Here is an 18,488-nt window from a genome sequence, read left to right as displayed (position 1 = left end):
GTTAGTACAATAGATTTCTTTTTTAATGAAAATATGTGAAAGAAAATTTAATTGTTTAGAATAACTATTTTAAGATTAAAATGTAAAATTTTATTGCAAGTTAATTCTCGACCTTAGGTTAGATATATAACAATCTTTTATATTAATTAACAGGTATTCAAGAATAATTTGGTTACAATACTTCTTTAGTAGTAAATTTTATTTAAACAACATTACAAATATATAATACAAAAACTAATAATATTTTAATGTATACTTAACTATAAACTGGTGTTACTATTTCAGAGATGGTGGTTTATTGCTTAGCACATTTTCTTTTTCCTTAGCTTTTAATTCAAATAAACTATGTATGGCTTTTCGTAAAATCATGAAATTATAGTCTATGATTCCTGGAAACAAATATACTTTTAACTCGCTAAAATTATAACAATGCTTAATTTAATACAACTCTAATATTGTATATTTTATGAATTAAATTTGGTCATGATGTTAGTATTGTGGTTTAGAAAATGGAAGTGTAATTGTTTGGAATTATGGTTTTGTTAACTGGGTATTATGAAATTGAAAAATTCGGGTACATGGGTAAAACTGAGCAATTTACCAGTTTTTTTATTTACAATGGTACCAATGGTACAGCGGTTCTCAAACTTTTTTCATTTAAGCTACCATAAAAATAGGAAAATGTATTTGTGCTTCCCATAAATACTGTATAGCAGCGGTTCCAAAACTTTTTTCATTCAAGCTGTTGCTATTTACTTTGGGCCTACTCTGTTAAGTGCTCGCACCTCTTATAAAAAGAGCACCGCACAGCTTGAGAATTGTTGCTATAGTAATTTTGTATCAACTATTCTATATATATATATCAAATTTATGAGTATTGTAATCATTATATGACATATAATAAAGCATTAACAAATTGCATTACAGAAAAAAATATAAATTGATATATTCTAGTACTTGTGATTTAATAAAATTAATATTCCATCCTAAAAATTAGTGGCGCAAAACAATTAGAAGAAAGCATGACACAAGGTCTCATATTTACACTCTTCTACTAAACATTTTAATTGAATCTAACAATAAATTACTCACACTCAAACTTTTATTGGCCTTTAGTTGACAATATTGTCAATAGAAAAAGTAAATTTAAGTGATAACTATTTCATTTTGTTATACAGATTTATGTACATATTTTTGAAGAAGAGTAGTTATGAATTGTTTTTAAAATATCAATCATAAGTTGAGAGTTTTGTTCAACATATCCAAAATAATTATAAATTAAACTCTGAATTATTTATTTATTTTTTAATTATAATATGGGCTTCGACTTCAGAGGTCATTAGCCATAAATTTACAATTTTCTTTTTTAAATGGTTTAGTTAGAACTATAGTATATATAAATAATATTGTTTACATTTTGTCGTACAGTTGTATAGTTAAAAAAAAATTGATTGTTTTTGCTACATTATGAGGTAAGTTTCCTAGTGTTTCTTGTAGGGCAATCGGCATGAATTATTTATTATACACTTAAGTATTTAATAATTTGTATTTTTGATCTAATTAACAGTAGTCACACCATTATAGCATAATTTTAACAATTTTATTCAAAATTGTATAGTTCAAACATAATACATATTTTAAATTATAATAAAATTCAATTTTGTTTAATAAATCAGATATATAATATAGTATATACTTACTTTGTTTTTCAAAATTATCTTCTCTCAAAATACAAACTAATGCCAAAAAACTACAAACTTCTCGTAAATACAAAATTGTACCGTTATTGAGTTTGATAAGACTAGAACTTTGATTGTCAAATGAAGGATCTGTCATTGATTTAGGAGTTTCTCCTAAACTAAAATTAAAAATACAAAAATTAAAAACAACATTCTAAAGTAAAATAGGTAAAGTATAAATCACTTTATAAAAAACAAGTTTACTGTTTAACTAAATTTGGATGTTAATGAGTAGGTACTTGTAGATGATATCTCAAGATTTATAACTAAAGTGCATATTTAATCTTACCACATACTCTGTTTATCTAAAAATTACTTATTTGAGTAAAGACAATTCATAATAACTATAATCACCCATAAATATTGGATAAATCTATAACTACATCAATCATATCACAACAAAGTTCATAGCTTTGCATATCAACAGGTGATGAATCAGTAGCAACATATATCTTAGTTTTTACATCAAACAAGAATGCTTTTTCAATTCCTGAAGTCTGAAAAAAATATATGCAGATTTAAATTAATAAAGCTTTGATGCGAAACATTCTGCATAAATTATGTACAATAAATATTTTATTTTGTCTAGCCTCATAACAGTGATACATTATCACGAACTTGAGTAATTCTTACAAATTAAATTTAGAATATTACAACGAACTTATTTATGGCTACAAGTTAAGTAGTATTAATTTAAAATTGGGAATTATGTGCTTAAATCTTTCCAAGTTTATAAAAAACCAAGCATTTTAAATTGTACATAAACTATTTATAAGTTTTATTCAAGTCGTATGAAAGTTTTATTGTTTTTTTTATACTATTCACAGATGTATTACATTTAAATGTATTCTAACCTCTAAAATTTTAATATGTTGGATTATTTAAAAGTTAATAAAATTATACTTAATTACCTGTATAATAATATTAAGAAAATGTTCAAGTGTTGCGTATTGAGGAATCATTTTTTGAACAACTCTACTAAATGCTTCAAATATACTATGGTCGTAAATAGATGTCAAGTGGAAACTGATATAAATTTTTTGATCATCCCCTGCAAATTAAAAATAAACACTTTAGTGTAATATGAACTTTATTTATAAATATTAATAAATAAAAAGATAATATCAGAAATCATTTAAGTAAAAGTCTGCTGTTAGCGCTGAAGATAGTAATAAAGTTGCTGAAATACGCAGATTTGTGTAAACAATTTTTTTTATTGAGGATGATGTTTTTAATATTTTTAAATAAAACTTCTAACATTATATAATATAATTATATTTTAATAATAATAAAATTTTTGTTTTCATTCGGTAGTTAGAATTTTTTTATAACTATATTGTAATAAATTATCTGCAGATATTTTTATTGAAATTATTGAAATATTCTATAGACACAATACTACCTATAAACATTGATAAATAAAAAAAAAATCATAAATTCTTTATCTTAGAAGGGATAGACATTTTTTCTTTATTTAATATTTCAAGCAAAGTTTTAGGGATTTAGGTCTGAAAATTAGACTGACGGTAGATATAGAATGGAACTATAACATATAGCATAAAATGTATATAAATATATTAAAATTTCTTTTGAATTTCAAATTTTTTATAATTATTTATTAAAATAAATATATTAGTATGTTCAACCCAGTTTTAGCGGTTTTGAAGATATCGTGGGACCAGCAATAATGTAATTAAAATTTAATCGTCTGTCTATAAAAATGTACTGTCATAGTTACCCATATACCGTATTTAACAATATAATGAAAACATTTTCATTACCTGTTGACTGTTGATTCATTCACACATAGCAACCTAGAAACTGACTACGGCCAAAGTATAAATTTACCCTATTTTTGGGGTTTTTCCTTAATAAAAAAAAAATTTGACTGCAGATTTTTGAGAATATTGTATATGCTAATGTTCCATTTAAGATCTACCTTCGGTCTAATTTTCAGATCTAAATCTTTAAAACTTTGCTTGAAAAAGTGAAATAAAGAAAAAAGTTCTATTCCTTTTAGGGGAAAGGGTTTATGATATTTTTTTGTTTTGTTAATGTTTATCAATAGTACCATGTTTGCAGAACAATTCATATAAATGTAGAACTTTTTCGACTATTTTTAAAAAAGTTATAGAGCATCGTAATTTTAAGTTGAGAAATTTGCAAATTTTTTGGGTGTTTTTCTCGATTTTGATGGGGAAGGGGTGACTTTTATACATTTTTGGCCTAATGAAGTATTTCAGGTATGATTTCTGAGTTGCTATACAAATAAATCGGTTCAGCGGTTTATGAGATATCGTGGGTCCAGACACAAAAATAAAAACACATCATTGTAAAAACAATACCTTCTCAGCTCCGCACCAAAGCTAAACAAAATTTGCTGAAAAACAAATAAGTTGGGTTTTTCCTTTTTTGAACATTATGATGTTATTATTATCACAAAGATTTCTAAGTGAATACAATTTTTACAAACCCATTTATTAAAACTTCTAGCTATAATTCTAACTTATTTATTATTATAGATTTAAAAATAAAAACAATTAGTATTATGATTACTTATTAGTTTCAAGTCATAAGTTTCAATTATATTTAAAGATATTTTTAAAAAAGCTTTTAAATTACCAGAGTCTACTAAGTCATCGTTAGCTCGTTGGTGGATTTCTCTTTGAGTTTCCATTTTAGTATCTTCAGTAAGTCCATCAACTTTATGAATAAAAACTTCAAATTTTATATTATTGTTCACTTTGTGTGCTTTTGTGACAACAGAATGCAAACGATTCAAAGCACTAGCTATAGCGTCCTATTGAAATAAATTATTTTTTGTTAAACAAAAACAGTTCATAGTTCAACATGATTCTTTATAATTTACCTGAGCATCAATAACAAAAATAAGAGCTTCACATCCAGTAAATACGGTTTCTGCATCATATTCAGGATCAGTGAAGTCGAAATGACCAGGAAAGTCACATATTTGAAAATTTACAAAAGCTGAATTATTGATGTCATCTTTAAGCACAGAATTATTGCTACCCACAAATAAAGTCTCATTAGGGGACATTTTTTGAAAAACAACTTTTTGTATTGATGTTTTTCCACTTCTAAAAAATAAATTAATTATGAGAAAATTGTGTATAATAGTATTAAAATATTAAAATTTTTACCCTCTTAGTCCCATAAGAATAAGACGAGGTAAGTCTTCTTTATCTGATTCTACATCTTCATCAGATACAAATGGGTTATAATCATAATGTTTTGGTAGAGAACCGATGTCAAATTCTGGACTATATGTCTCATCTTCAACTTGATTAAATGACTAATACAATTTTTAAACACAAAACAGTATTTATAATTTTTAAAATGTAAAAATATAATAGATAGGTATACATAAAATAAGTGAAAAAAAAAGCTAGTACAGTGGGGACTTGGCATATTACAGTTGAAAGTCACAGGTCTATATGAATTATTACAACTGAAAATGATAAAACATGCGTATACGCGTCAACAGACTTTTTTTGAAACGGACCACTGATGCATATTATACGCGTCCAATTCATATACATTTTTGTATGGCATGTTCTAGTTGTGCGATCAAATATTCAATGTAGTCGACACGTAAACGCATCAGACCAAAAATAGGAGGGGCGCAGCGACCTACACAAACGAAATACAGAGCAGTGTTTAAAGTGTTAAAACTTAAAAATGTATTTTTAGTATAAGTGTAGATATGATCATCAGTCTATAATAATTTATTGCCATAATTATCCATATATCGTAATTAACAATATAATAAAAAATATTTTCAAACTTTGGATTGTTGATTCACTCACACATAGCAATCAGGAAATTGATTATGGTCGAAGTGTAATATTCCGCTTTTTTTAGGGGTTTTCTTAATAAAAGATAAACATGTTATAGTTTCATTTTAGATTTACCTTTCGGTCTAATTTTCAGACCTAAATCTCTTTTTTTTGTGAAATCATATATATTTTGTAATACATACCATTATATTTTGTTTGTAAGTCTTTTTAAAATTATATACAAATTATTAATTAATCAGAAATATAATGAAACAACTTTAATTTAAATATTCAAATATACATTTAGAATATACCATACAATTTAAAAATACATAATTCATGTCACTTCCAATAGAAATAACTATTAATGTTCACTGGAGTCATTTATTCACCAATATTAATTTCTTTAATTCAACAACAATAATGGAAATGATAATTGTTAAAATTAGGCTTAAACTTTGATTAAATATTAACATTAATAAATATTTTTTTATTGAGTGTATTTTCCTGTTATCATATTACATAATTACCTAGTTGCTGTAATCATAAAATTAATAAACATGATAAAGACCATATAGCAGATAGCCGCTAACGCACAGATTATACGAAAACACTTTGTTCTCTTGGGATGTAAACAAAAAATGAGCCGAATGCCGATGATTCACTATAAAAAAAAATAAGAATAATGGATGTAATTTCAGTTTTGAGATTTATCGTAATGAAATGCACACGTTTAGGTAGATATCCTAAGATTCAAATACTGCTTGTAACATACAACGGCAACATAAAACAGTATAGTCACAGAATAGACTACTGTTCTGACTTCTGTGCTTCTGGTTTAGTAATTCTACGGATTGGATTTTATATTAGTCCCGGGTTTTATACCCTTTATAAGCCTTACACAATATTATCATTATGCCATGACACTATAGCAGTATTAATAGATACTATTAGTATATATATCTATGGCACCAGCATAGTAATTATCTTCAATACTCATTACTCAATAGCATGAATACTATTCTAGACTCTTCTAATAGTTTATCGTAATCAGTATGAGGCTAGACGTAGTAAATGGTATATACCACGGTTATAGAATATTGATAACCGTAGTAGGTAACCGAGGATAGTACTAAATAGTAAATACATTATACATATTTATACAATACGCAGTATTCAGTTATCAATAGTATCAACTATAATAATATTATATACTTTTATAGTTTACATTTAGACTGCAGAGTGCAGTCATAGACAATAGTCAGGACTCAGTAGTCAGTTTTCGTTATAACTTTAATGTCGCGGATTAACCGAACTTGTATTTTCTATGCGGTATAAACAGTAAACACTAAACTATGTTAGATGAATGCAATATAAACCAAAATTGAAACTTTAAATTATTATACAATTTCTGTGCGAAGTACTTGTGATAATTGGTACTTAATTACTTTTTACGTAGCTTCTAATTAACGAGTTGGAAATTTAATAGTGTGACCATGTAGTATGACCAAAGTCCAAACGCATTATTTCCAAAAACCACATTGAAGTATCCTTATGTAAGTATATTGAATACATTTGTTTATTATCTTTAATTAATCGAATTATATATGAAATTGTTGTTCAACTTACAATTTTTTATTTAAATTTTAATGTTATCTTTTGCCGATAAATGATTCAATTGTTTGCCAATATTTTGTGAAAATTGTTTTAAACTAAATAGTTAACTAGTTGTATAAAAAATTATGATATTTAAATAGGTATAATAAATAATATAATATGTATATATATTTATTTTAGGTATAATGTCGTCTCATGAACCAAAACCGTCAATAACCAATGTTCTGGATTTGTTAGCTCAACAGAATATTGTGATTTCTGGTTAGTATTATTTAGATGACAGCTTTTAGTTCAATATGTATAATTAAATATAACTTTTTTGATAAAATATTGTTTTTTTAACCTATCCTAATCCATAATTCTTTATATAAATAAGACAAGAGCTAGTAGCTTGTTATTTTAAAATAATACTTTTTAAGCTATTCTTAAAAAACTAAATTGAGTTTATGTAAAATGTATAATTTTTTAGGAGGAAAAGTTAAAGAAGGCTATTCTATCTTAACATTTCCAGACACTAATCATTTTTTTGAGCTATCAGAAGAAGATTATGAAAAACTTATATCATACATTACCTCGGTGCCATCGTATGTATTATAATATCAATTAAGATGAATTCTAAATTATTATTGTAAGTAATTTATTTTATATTTTTATAGTTTACAAGAGGTTGATCTAGGTTTTGTGGTTGTCGTTGACAGACGCAATGATAAGTGGAGTTCAGTTCGATGCGTTCTTCAACGATTAGCAGTAAGTAAATATATTAAATTTATTATTAAAACTCTTTGTTTAAATTATATGTTTAGTAAAAAGTTAAATAATTGTATAATTCAAAATTACAAGATTCTTTATGCTATTCTCCTGTACATGTTAATGCATTGATGCATATGTATGAACAAATTAATTTTGTGTAACTAATTAATTAATTACCATAGCTGTTAGAGAGTCTAGATAATGAATTTAAGAAATTCATTTAATAATATCACATTTTGTGATTGCCATACATTGTGGACGCACAGGATAAATCTTTAGTGAGTAAATGTGCAGTTGATAGTTTGAAATTCTATTATTAGTAGTGAGTTTTATTCCATAAAGTGGTAAATACTTAGAGTAAAAGTCAACATCCCTCTCTAAGCATTAATAATTTTAATGAGCGTTGAGCTAGTAACCAGCTCTGTAATTTCAACCTCATCGACCATATTAAAACCATATTGGAAAATACAGGCATTAACAGTATGTCATAACCTTTAAAAATAATCGTAATAACAAGTTTATGACAAAGAGTGTAGGTCAAAGCAAATGTTCCTAGAAAAAAAGAAGTTGGTACTGGAAATGAAAGGAGAGCTTAAACTAGGTTCTCTCATCAGTATTTTTAGGCAACTTAAATTTTACCTTAAATACAAGCATTTAAAAAAGTAAAGAAATGTCAGAATCAAAATATAAATTGTGAATGTTGGGTTAATAATATCAAAAAAGCCGACGAAAGAACCTAGATGAAGTTCTCATTTTTTAAAGTTTCATGTCAAAAAATGTTTTCTAAGATTATTATTTAGCTAATAATAGAGAAGTAGCTATGTTTAGATAAAAAAAAAAAAAAAAATTTTAATTCGCTTTCAAGGATGCTGTGTAGTCCATAAAATAAATAAACTACCCTAAAAGAGTCCTAATTATTGAACTAATAAAACATCACAGTGTAATCTTTAAATTAAGATTTTGAAAACAGTTGTCTATATCAAACGCCTTAATAAATATGACATCTTCTTAAATGTAAAGAAAATAAATTCTTCATTTTTTAAATAGTTTTAATTCTGCATCCCACATGTAAAGTTTAATTATTTTTAAATATGATTAAACAGTGATTTTTTAATTCATGTTAAATATATTTTATCAGAAGACCTGGATTAATGTAGAATAACTTAAATTTCAGTTACAGTTTAAAAATAATTACTAAGAACTTACGTTTGATACTTTACAAATTTGGACAGAATAATGGTAAAAATATTTGATTAATTATAAAACGTACATAAAAAAGCGTTTTTTTTCAATTTGACCATACAGTCATTACAACTTGGACAGTTTTTCATTTACTACAAAATGTGGTTTACACCTATTTCTAAACTATTATACATAATAAGTTCTGAAATAGTAATATTATTATAAATATATAAACTTTGGTGTTAATATAATCATAACTATTAACAAATATTTATTTGAATGATAGTCATGATAAAAAATTTAATTTTTAAAAATAAAAACTCATTTGTTTAGATATTTAGCAGATAACTTTGTATAGTATAAAAACATAATATATTAGTACAATATTTGTGATATATAAGTATTTTTAGCACATGTGTAGGTTGGTATTATTCCCCCACTATATTCACAACTGTGATACTTTTATTAATATAACACTCATTTAAATTTTAAGAAATTACTCATGAGTTTTTAAATTTTATCGAAATACTTAATAGTTTTTGTTCTTGTATTTTCTTAGGTTTCAAGATGAGTATGTATAATTATTGTAATAATTTAATGCTAAATCAAATAACACAAGTTTTTGTTTTTACAGGAATTTTTTCCGGGTCTTATTCATACTGTTTATGTGATAAGGCCTAATGGTTTTTTTCAAAAAGCTATTTCAGAAGTCAGTAATAAGTTTTTCAAGGAAGATTTTAAATTTAAAGTAGTTATATGTAGTGACATTGAAGAGCTACATGATTATATAGATTTAACTGAGCTTACTGTAGAGCTCGGTGGTACATTACCCTATTTTCATCAATATTGGATCCAACAAAGAATGGTAATAACATTAATGATTTTATTAAAGAATTATATAATAGGAAAAAGTTGTAATAATCATTTATTTAAATTTTTAATTAATTGAATCTAGGATTGCAGGGGTGATATGAGTTATAATATATTGTAGAAATGTAACCAGAAACATTTCTATAATCACAGATTCAATTGTTTATGTCAATTATTAAAAAACAAAAAAATGTGTATTTTTATTTTTAATAATTCTATATTATAATAATTTTAACTGTTCTATAACTAGTAAGTATGGGGTGTCCAAGAAAGAATGTTTTTTTTAAAAAAATGCAATAACTTTTTTAGTTTTGACCAAATTAAAAAAATCACATATGGTTTCATATGGTATCATTTAAAACCGATTCCTTTTTTTTCTGCTGTACTTTTCGGTCATATTTGTATTAACCAAGCATCGGAGTAGGAAGTTGTTCTGGATTATTCCATTCTGACCTTTGTTGAACAATACGTTCTTTAACATCGTTTTGGAACATTTAATTAAGGCTATACATTGTTTTGTAGTAATAGTTATTTTGTATTAATTCTTTTATAAGTAATACTAAAATATTGTTTCGGAACTTCCCATTGACATTGTTCCGATTCCTTCAAAAAATGTTTTTTTAACTTTCTCAAAAATTCTTTTTAGCTCAACTCAATTTTGTTTTAAATTTTCTTGATATAAACTTAAAAACAAATTTTTTTTCACTACTCCCTATTATATATTATATATGTATATTTTTTTTTTTATGAATTAAGGCACTTGAGAATTTTTCTGTTGAAACCAATGAAGTGTCTTCAATGCTCAATGAGTTTACAGAAAGATTAACAAACGATGCCATTGATTTGCCTGGCACAAAAGAACACGTGGCTGAATTATTATGTCGACACGCCGTAGAATTTGGAAGGTTGAAAGATTACTTTGCTGAAGCTGTAAGAAAAGGCGAAACTTTATTAAATGACTTTAAACTAGACACCGATACTTATCATGGCACCATACCTTCAACTGTTACAAATGTTGCGGCTCTTGAAAGGTGAAGATTTTTAAAAATTAATACTTGCGTTTAAATTTAGTTCTAAAATAAAATATACATTATTTTTGAGAATTGGTAGTTATTGTTTGTTGCAAAGTTATTCATACAAATAAATACATCTTGGGTAACATATCTTTGGATAGCTATGTGTAGGGGAGAATAGTTTAACCCTTTTTCATTTAAGTTTTAACAGTTTTTCATTTTTATTATTTTTTAAATAAGCATAGTTGTGCAAAGTTGGAGTAATATATCATTGTATAATTATGTATTTATATTATAATATATAATTCATAGTTATTTTGTTTGTTATATTAATGACATTGTATTCTTACTAAATTTTTGTTTTAAATAGATGATTACATACAATTTAGAGTGTAGAGTAGGGTCTTTATAAAAGTTATTATTTCGAAAATGTGAAACTTATTCTAGATGTTATATAATTTCCCATAGATTTGTCACTGCCAAGTTTTTTTAAACTAATCTTACCTATATTGTGTTCATTTAAAAAAAAATGTTTATATTTTTAAAATTAGATTATTGGTTCAAATGGAAGAGACCGAAAGAGTATTTGATAGTTTTTGGGAACAGTATTCTGGGCGACTCAAACAATGTCACTCCTTAAGAGCATTTGAAGAGAATTTTAACCTAGTTCAGGTATATTTCTAAAAATTTTTAAATTATATGATACATTTACACATATATAATTTTTATTCTTTACAAACAGATTTCGCATTAATTTAATTTTCTCATTTCCAGAGTTCATTGAATTTTCATTTGAAAATGTTATCTGAAATGACTGATGTTGGTGATTCAGTTGAACGGGTCGAGTTATTACTTGAAGAACTAGTTGCATTCCAGAAGTCAAGCCTTGTAAGTAAACTTTAAGAAGTTAGCTATAATTGAGCTGTTGAAAGCATAGGTGTTATAAGTCACATAAATATAAAGTTGAGAAACGGAAGGTTAATGCAGAAATGCTGTATATTTTTTTATGAGAACCCAAAAAGTCTCCTGCCATCTAACAGGAAACAAGCAAAGTAGGATTCACACTACTTTTGCAGGCAATAGATTGAAGGTAGAGTAATCTTCTGGTACTGTTATTTCAGATTGTGTGAAAACGTGGCTTACATCACTTTTGCTCTTGACTGCTCAATTATTAATATATGTTAACTTTACAAACTGATGTATGTATTTATAGGAAAAAATGAAAATGAGCGAAGAGCTATTACATTGTGGTGGGCAGTTATTAGCATCAAAACGTTTTATTGTCTTAGAAAGTGTCCAACCTAAGTGCGATGAAGTACAAAGACTCACACAAACATTAAATGATCGTTTAGAAAAACGTTTACAGACTTTAAATAAAAGTTGTGAGCTACAAGCTCGAATTCAAAAGGTATTTAATGTGTATACAATTATTTTCACCGAACAGTAGGACATATTATGTTGTTAAAAAAGTCTACCTATTGGGGCATGATACACAAGCCTTTAGTTACTGTTTTTTATTCACAGGCCAGTGAGTGGTGTGCAAAAGGTGTGAAATTATTAGGCTCGGAACCAGCTGACAAGTGTACAAGTGCTGAGCAAGCTCTAGCTGAATTGGAAGAGTTCATGAATAGTGCTCACCACCTTAAAGTAGAAAGCCCTAGGGAGTTCTATTCTTTATTTGAAGATACCATTACACCTGAAACTAAACCAATTGTTACACAAGTATTACAAAGACTAGACGACGTAACCACCATGTGCGATAAACGCTTAGCGAGTCTTAAGCGTTTGATAAATAAACCAAGACCTGTACAATCAGTAAATCCAGAACCTGCTATTCCAATTCATTTATCTAATCTTTCAAAGGTAAAGCTTAAATAATTTGTTGGTTTTTATTTTCTACTTAAATTAAGCTAATTATTATGTATGATTATTTTAGGTATCTAACAATATAGATGAATGCAATACGAAAGTATATGAAAACAACGCTTCTAAAACTAAACACGTTCTCGATGAGCTATTGTATACTGAACGACAATATACCACAGAGTTGGGTAGCATACTTAGGGTGTGTATTAATGTTTTTATAACATTGAATCATATATTAAGTATACATAAAGATATACTTTTTTGGCAACCCAATTTTAGATGCAAACCTCTTAAGGGGAGAGGGTTGTGTAAATAGTAGTTTTTTCCAGAATTTCTTTTGGAGAAACGGTAAGATTTATTAAAATGAAATAAATTACATTATGAAATTGTCAGTTCAAAGTATTTTATAAAAAATTTCATATTATAAAAATTAAAAATGGCGGCGTTACAGCTGTTTGAATCTGACTTATTGGTTTTGTGCTGTACAGCGTACAGGTTGCTATATTTATTTAAAATAAAAATTCTATCAATTTTAATTTTTTGTTAAAACACGTTCATGTACAATGTGCTGAATATTTCTTTTTTGAGAAAAATGCGTTTAAAGTTTGCGGCACTCGCTGTTGGTAGATTACCTAACAATTTTTTTTGCATCTTTATACCAATTTTTATGATTTTTTTTCGACAAATAATGTTGTCCTCTCTCTAGAGTCAAAATATCAAATCACTTCGGTAATGCTGCCATTTAATGTCAAAATATCAAAACAATAAGTATATTTGGCCAAGAGACTATAGGGGAAAGTGTTTACTCACGCAGTCCTATAATACACCTGCGCGTAGCATGGTGCCATTGGAACCATTTATAATATATCATTTATATAATATAATGGAATACTTATAGTACATTCTTCAGATGATAAACTAACTTTCTAAGCAATAAAAATAATGTTTTTTTCACACCATCTTCCTCCCTTAAATATGAACAATGTATTTGTTGCTTCATTTTCGGTTGTCGTATTTCTTACTCATGTGAACTATGTATATTATTAACTTTAAATATTGATAATTTAATATAAATGACATTTATATTATTGCGTTTAATTTAGGGATACAAAGATCAAATGGAATTACCAGATATGAAAACATTGATACCCACTGGTCTAAAGGGGAAAAGTGAAGTTTTATTTGGAAATCTTGAGAGCATTTATAGTTTTCATAGTCAATTTTTTTTGCCAGCTTTAGAAAGTAATTCTTCAGATACTGAAACAGTGGCAGTTTGTTTTACGGACAATGTAGTAAAATTTATAATATTTCTACTTTGGACTGTAGAACTGACAAAAGGTTAATTTTTTTTTTTAGAGAGAAAAACTTCTGCAACTTTATACTTACTACTGTGTAAATCTTACGAGATCAGAAGAAATAAGAGAAACTATTGGAGAAGACAACGAGTTCTTTAAAGCATGTCAAAAGAAGCTTGGACATCGTTTACCGCTCGGTGCTTATTTATTATTGCCGATGCAAAGAATTACCAAGTATCAACTTCTGCTTAAAGTATGTGTAGCAAATTCAATAAAATTATTATTGGATCATAATATGTTATATTATATTTTAGGAGCTGTTGCACAATGAAAAAAATCAAAATTGTATTAATAAATTACAAAAAGCTCTTGACTGTATGTTACTTGTTCTAAACAATGTCAATGATAATATGCATCAAATTGGAATAACTGGCTTCCAAGTGAGTTAACATTTATGAATGTGCTAAAACATTTGTGGATTGAACTATTAGCTTAAACATTTATCGAAAGTAAAAACAATGGTTTTAACTGATGGTTTTGTGAATACCAGGGCGATTGGAATGACCTTGGTGGGTTACTTTTGCAAGGATCGTTTGCTGTATGGGTTGAAAATAAAAAAGATTTGCTGAAGGAGCTTCGACTCAAGCCAATGAGGCGTCAAATTTTTTTATATCAGCAAGGGTTGTTGCTGTGCAAAAAATCTTCAAAAGATAATAAACCTATGTACCATTTTAAGAAATTTTTACGAGTAAGTTTTATTTTCTTGTAAAGTAAAAGTACTAATATAATGTATTTCTGTACATCGTTCTTTGATTTTATTTAGATGGGAAAAATTGGTTTGACTGAAACTGTCAAAGGAGATATGACCAAATTTGAAGTATGGTTAGAAGGTCGTCTGGAAGTTTATACGATTCAAGCATCGAATGTACAGCAAAAACAACAATGGGTATCTGAAATTAAGCGTGTGTTACTCGAGCAGCTAGCTGAATTAAAAGGTGAAAAAATCAAGCAATACATACATGCTTTTGGGAAGCACGTGTAAGTAAATCAACATTAGAAAACAAATTAAAATATATTGTTTGACGGTTGATTGTGTTGTTATGTTAGGAATTTAAGACACACTCATTCCTTGGATAACCAAAGTGATTCAAATTCCACCCGTGGAAGACGTCCACTTAGTCATCATGAAACGACTGATGATGATTCTTCTGATTATAGTTATACAGATGATGAGTCTCTTGATGAAACAATAAAACAAAAAGTAAGTTAAATAAAGTAGGTAACTAAAGATTTCCGAAATTAAATTTATTACAACTTTATTTGTTTTTACTTTTCTGTTACAATTGAGTAATTTCTTATACATTTTTAAAAATCTTTTAACAATTGAAGGGCACAGGGGAAAACGGTAGTAGTCACATTATGAAAATTTTAGAGTATAGCAAAAACAAAGTTCGTGAATTCCTCTACTTCTTACATAAGAACAAAAAAAATCATATTAAATGCTACTCTAATAATAAATGTATTTATTTAAACAATCTATTGACATAAATAAAATAAATTATTGGCATAAATTGAAAAAAAAATTTTCATAATGTGACTACTACTGTTTTTCCCCTGTGCCCTTCATATTAGTATTTAAAACTTTTAACCATAAAAACACTCTCTGCATATACGAATTTCGGCAATGCTTTCTCTTTTATACATTTCAACTTGATTATTTTAGTGAAAGGGGCAGAAATAATAAAATTGACTTCTTTAATCTATTATGGCTTATTGTAAACTAATATATAATTTTATTTTTTATTATTTATATAACTATAGTACAATTTTATTGGAATGATTTTTTATTAAGTATTTATATTATTTATAGGCTGATAGTTATATATCACTAGCTGACTACAATGCTCTTCGGCCAACAGACGCCACTCTGAAGAGAGGGGATAAAGTCGACTTATTAAAGGCTGGTTCAAGTAGTTGGTGGTATGTCAAAGTTCATGGTAAGGAAATTTATTTATTGGTATAAACTTTGTTTTTTAATTTTATTTAAATATTAGGAATATTAACAATAAATTTGAAAATTGTTTTAAAAATTTAGGCTCGAAAACTGAAGGTTGGGTTCCAGCAGCTCACTTAGAAATCAGTGGTCGTAAATCATCACATAGTTCCCAATCACTTTGTAGTCATGGATCAACATCAACTGATTAAAATAAGTTTATCATTTAAGAAATGGTGTGTATATATTTGTGATATTAAGTATTTAATTTTTTTTTAATTATTATTATTACTATATATATACAGTCTAATTTGATTTAATTTATTTTATTAAACTCCTACTATATATAACACGCATTAGATATTACGGTTCTATATATATTAGTTGATTATTATTATTATTATTATAGTAGCAAACAAGTTTACAAACTCAATACACAATATTATTAGCTTTTTTTTTTTTTATAATCAGAAAATGTTTGAGAGCTGTTGGTTTATTAACATAGTGATAATTGAGTTTTATTATTTCAATGCTTTTAATTGTTTAGTATATTCATAATATTTTTTCTAAAATATGCAAAGTACATATTTTTAGAGTATAATAATAAAAGTGATATATATTTTTAATACTTTATTGAACACTTAAAAATGATTATAAAATGATTTTCTAATTTAATTTGTATTCTATAATATACCGTACATACTTCTATTGTTTGTATAAATTAATAGCATTTATTGTTGCCATCAGCTCTTGGGCGATATCTCGTGTTAGTTCCTCCTGAATCCATGCGTAACTCTTAGACTAAATATTTTTAATATGTGTAAAACAATTATTATTAGGAATGTTTAATACTTTACATAGATTTATGTACCTATTTTATTATTGGAAAAAACTGTTTTGTTTAAAATTAATTGGGTTTTTAGAACCTAAGTTGGTGTAATTTATTTTTAAAAATATGTTCAAGATGCTATTTATATCTTATTTACTTAAAAGTTGTAACTAGTTTTATTTTTTTAAGTACGAGTTTTTGAAGTCAATACTTGTCTAGTCATAAATAATTCATACCTCGTATAACTGTTTAAACATACTCTTACTGATTTTGCACTTAATTTTAAACAGAATTTATAATTTTAATGATTAAAGATTTCATAAAATAACCTCATAATATTTACAACTGTTATTTAAGATTTGATTTTCAAATTTTAATAAGTTTAGTATACTCATATTTATTGTTGTGTACAATCATATACAATCCATCGTTCTTCTAATTGTTAATTGTTACTAGTCTTATTTATTATTTGGCTGGTCCCTCGAATGTAGTTTTATGTTAATTGTGTACTTTTTTAGTTTTTGTAACTCACTTAATTGTTAGTATTATTTATTTATTATTACTCATGTTTTGTATTTATTATTATTTTAGTTATTATTACTATTGCTATTATATACGCCTTGTGATTTTACAATTTTGAATTATAATTGTGACTCAATTAATCAAAATACTGTAATTCAATTTTATTTAACTGTTGAGAAAAAAGTATATAAAAAAAGGAAATATGTAAATTATATAAAGGACAAACAAACAATTTAAAAATATTTGGCAATTTTTTTTTGAAAGTTACTTATTATATACAAATATCATAGTAGTGAACTTATCATTAAAATGTTGATTAAGGTCCACTGCACACCAAGAGCAAAACTGTATATTTATAAATCTAATATACATTATATGACTAAAGCAGCCTTTTTTTGCTCTTTTAGTGTGCGGCGGGCCTAAGGCAAAAATAGTAAAGGGCAAATTTTGACATTTTCATGTCTTAGCTCTGGCACATAACCGAAAAAAGCGTTCGGTACAAAAGCGTTACAGGGGGTAGGAGATAGGGGTCGGGAGATATGTTGTATTTCCTATAAATTGTTTAAGGCCATATATTATGAAATCACTAAAATATAAGCCAGAAACTTGATATGTTTACTAGCCACCTTAGATACCAGCTTGTTAATATACTATTTCATTATCTATAATTCTACCACTCTAAATTTATTCGGTACTTCAAAGAGATATGAAAATGCGCTTTCGTGGTTGCAGACTCGGCTGAAAAACTTTAAGAGGATTTTACAACTTTTTAATTGAGTAGAAAATTTTTTACATAATCTTATTTTTAAGGGAAAACTGTTGTTTGTTTTCACAATAATGAGGATTATTTACTAATGGTTAATTTTATATTTGACTATCATAGCATCATTGAGAGGCCTATAGGTTATATTTAGTATTTACTAAGAATCCAAAAAATGCTAGAAAGAACCTTTATCTCCATTTTGAGTTGATTTTCTAAATAATTAAAACTTGGTCACTAAATAGACAATAGTAA

General features: G+C 26.5%; 3 protein-coding genes across 7 annotated transcripts in view; 1 reads left to right on the top strand and 2 right to left on the bottom strand.

Moving 5' to 3' along the window:
• LOC126835664 (phosphatidate phosphatase LPIN3) overlaps positions 1-18,488 on the bottom strand; it is a 207,466-nt gene that overhangs the window by 25,922 nt on the left and 163,056 nt on the right. The window lies entirely within an intron of this gene.
• Positions 38-6,349, bottom strand: LOC126835672 (ras-related GTP-binding protein C). 5 transcript variants are annotated; one of them, XM_050568411.1, is made up of 9 exons: positions 5,740-5,992; positions 5,247-5,390; positions 4,901-5,052; positions 4,609-4,837; positions 4,362-4,539; positions 2,651-2,790; positions 2,094-2,236; positions 1,701-1,858; positions 38-389 (listed from the first exon to the last, which is right to left on the bottom strand). In XM_050568411.1, the coding sequence occupies exons 2-9, from the start codon at positions 5,310-5,312 to the stop codon at positions 277-279; spliced, it is 1,179 nt and encodes a 392-aa protein (XP_050424368.1). In that variant the 5' UTR covers positions 5,313-5,390; positions 5,740-5,992; the 3' UTR covers positions 38-276. The 5 variants fall into 5 exon arrangements, with proteins under 5 accessions (XP_050424368.1, XP_050424367.1, XP_050424369.1 ...); XM_050568410.1 differs by lacking the exon at positions 5,740-5,992 and having other exon boundaries at positions 5,247-5,706; XM_050568412.1 differs by lacking the exon at positions 5,247-5,390 and having other exon boundaries at positions 43-389; positions 5,740-5,924.
• Positions 6,743-17,619, top strand: LOC126835663 (guanine nucleotide exchange factor DBS-like). Its single transcript, XM_050568391.1, has 19 exons — positions 6,743-7,092; positions 7,334-7,414; positions 7,623-7,737; positions 7,810-7,900; positions 9,720-9,950; positions 10,712-10,986; positions 11,520-11,640; positions 11,743-11,856; positions 12,182-12,376; positions 12,493-12,831; positions 12,905-13,033; positions 13,938-14,123; positions 14,191-14,382; positions 14,444-14,569; positions 14,680-14,877; positions 14,953-15,167; positions 15,237-15,390; positions 16,000-16,126; positions 16,225-17,619. The coding sequence occupies exons 2-19, from the start codon at positions 7,339-7,341 to the stop codon at positions 16,332-16,334; spliced, it is 2,994 nt and encodes a 997-aa protein (XP_050424348.1). The 5' UTR covers positions 6,743-7,092; positions 7,334-7,338; the 3' UTR covers positions 16,335-17,619.

The sequence above is a fragment of the Adelges cooleyi genome, unplaced genomic scaffold, assembly GCF_023614345.1.
Source record: "Adelges cooleyi isolate 19-005CV unplaced genomic scaffold, UGA_ACOO_1.1 ACOO_flye_CR_arks_rails_tigmint_CR_PRNA_23, whole genome shotgun sequence".
Lineage (NCBI taxonomy): Eukaryota > Metazoa > Arthropoda > Insecta > Hemiptera > Adelgidae > Adelges > Adelges cooleyi.
This window is presented reverse-complemented; position numbering and strand designations above follow the sequence as displayed.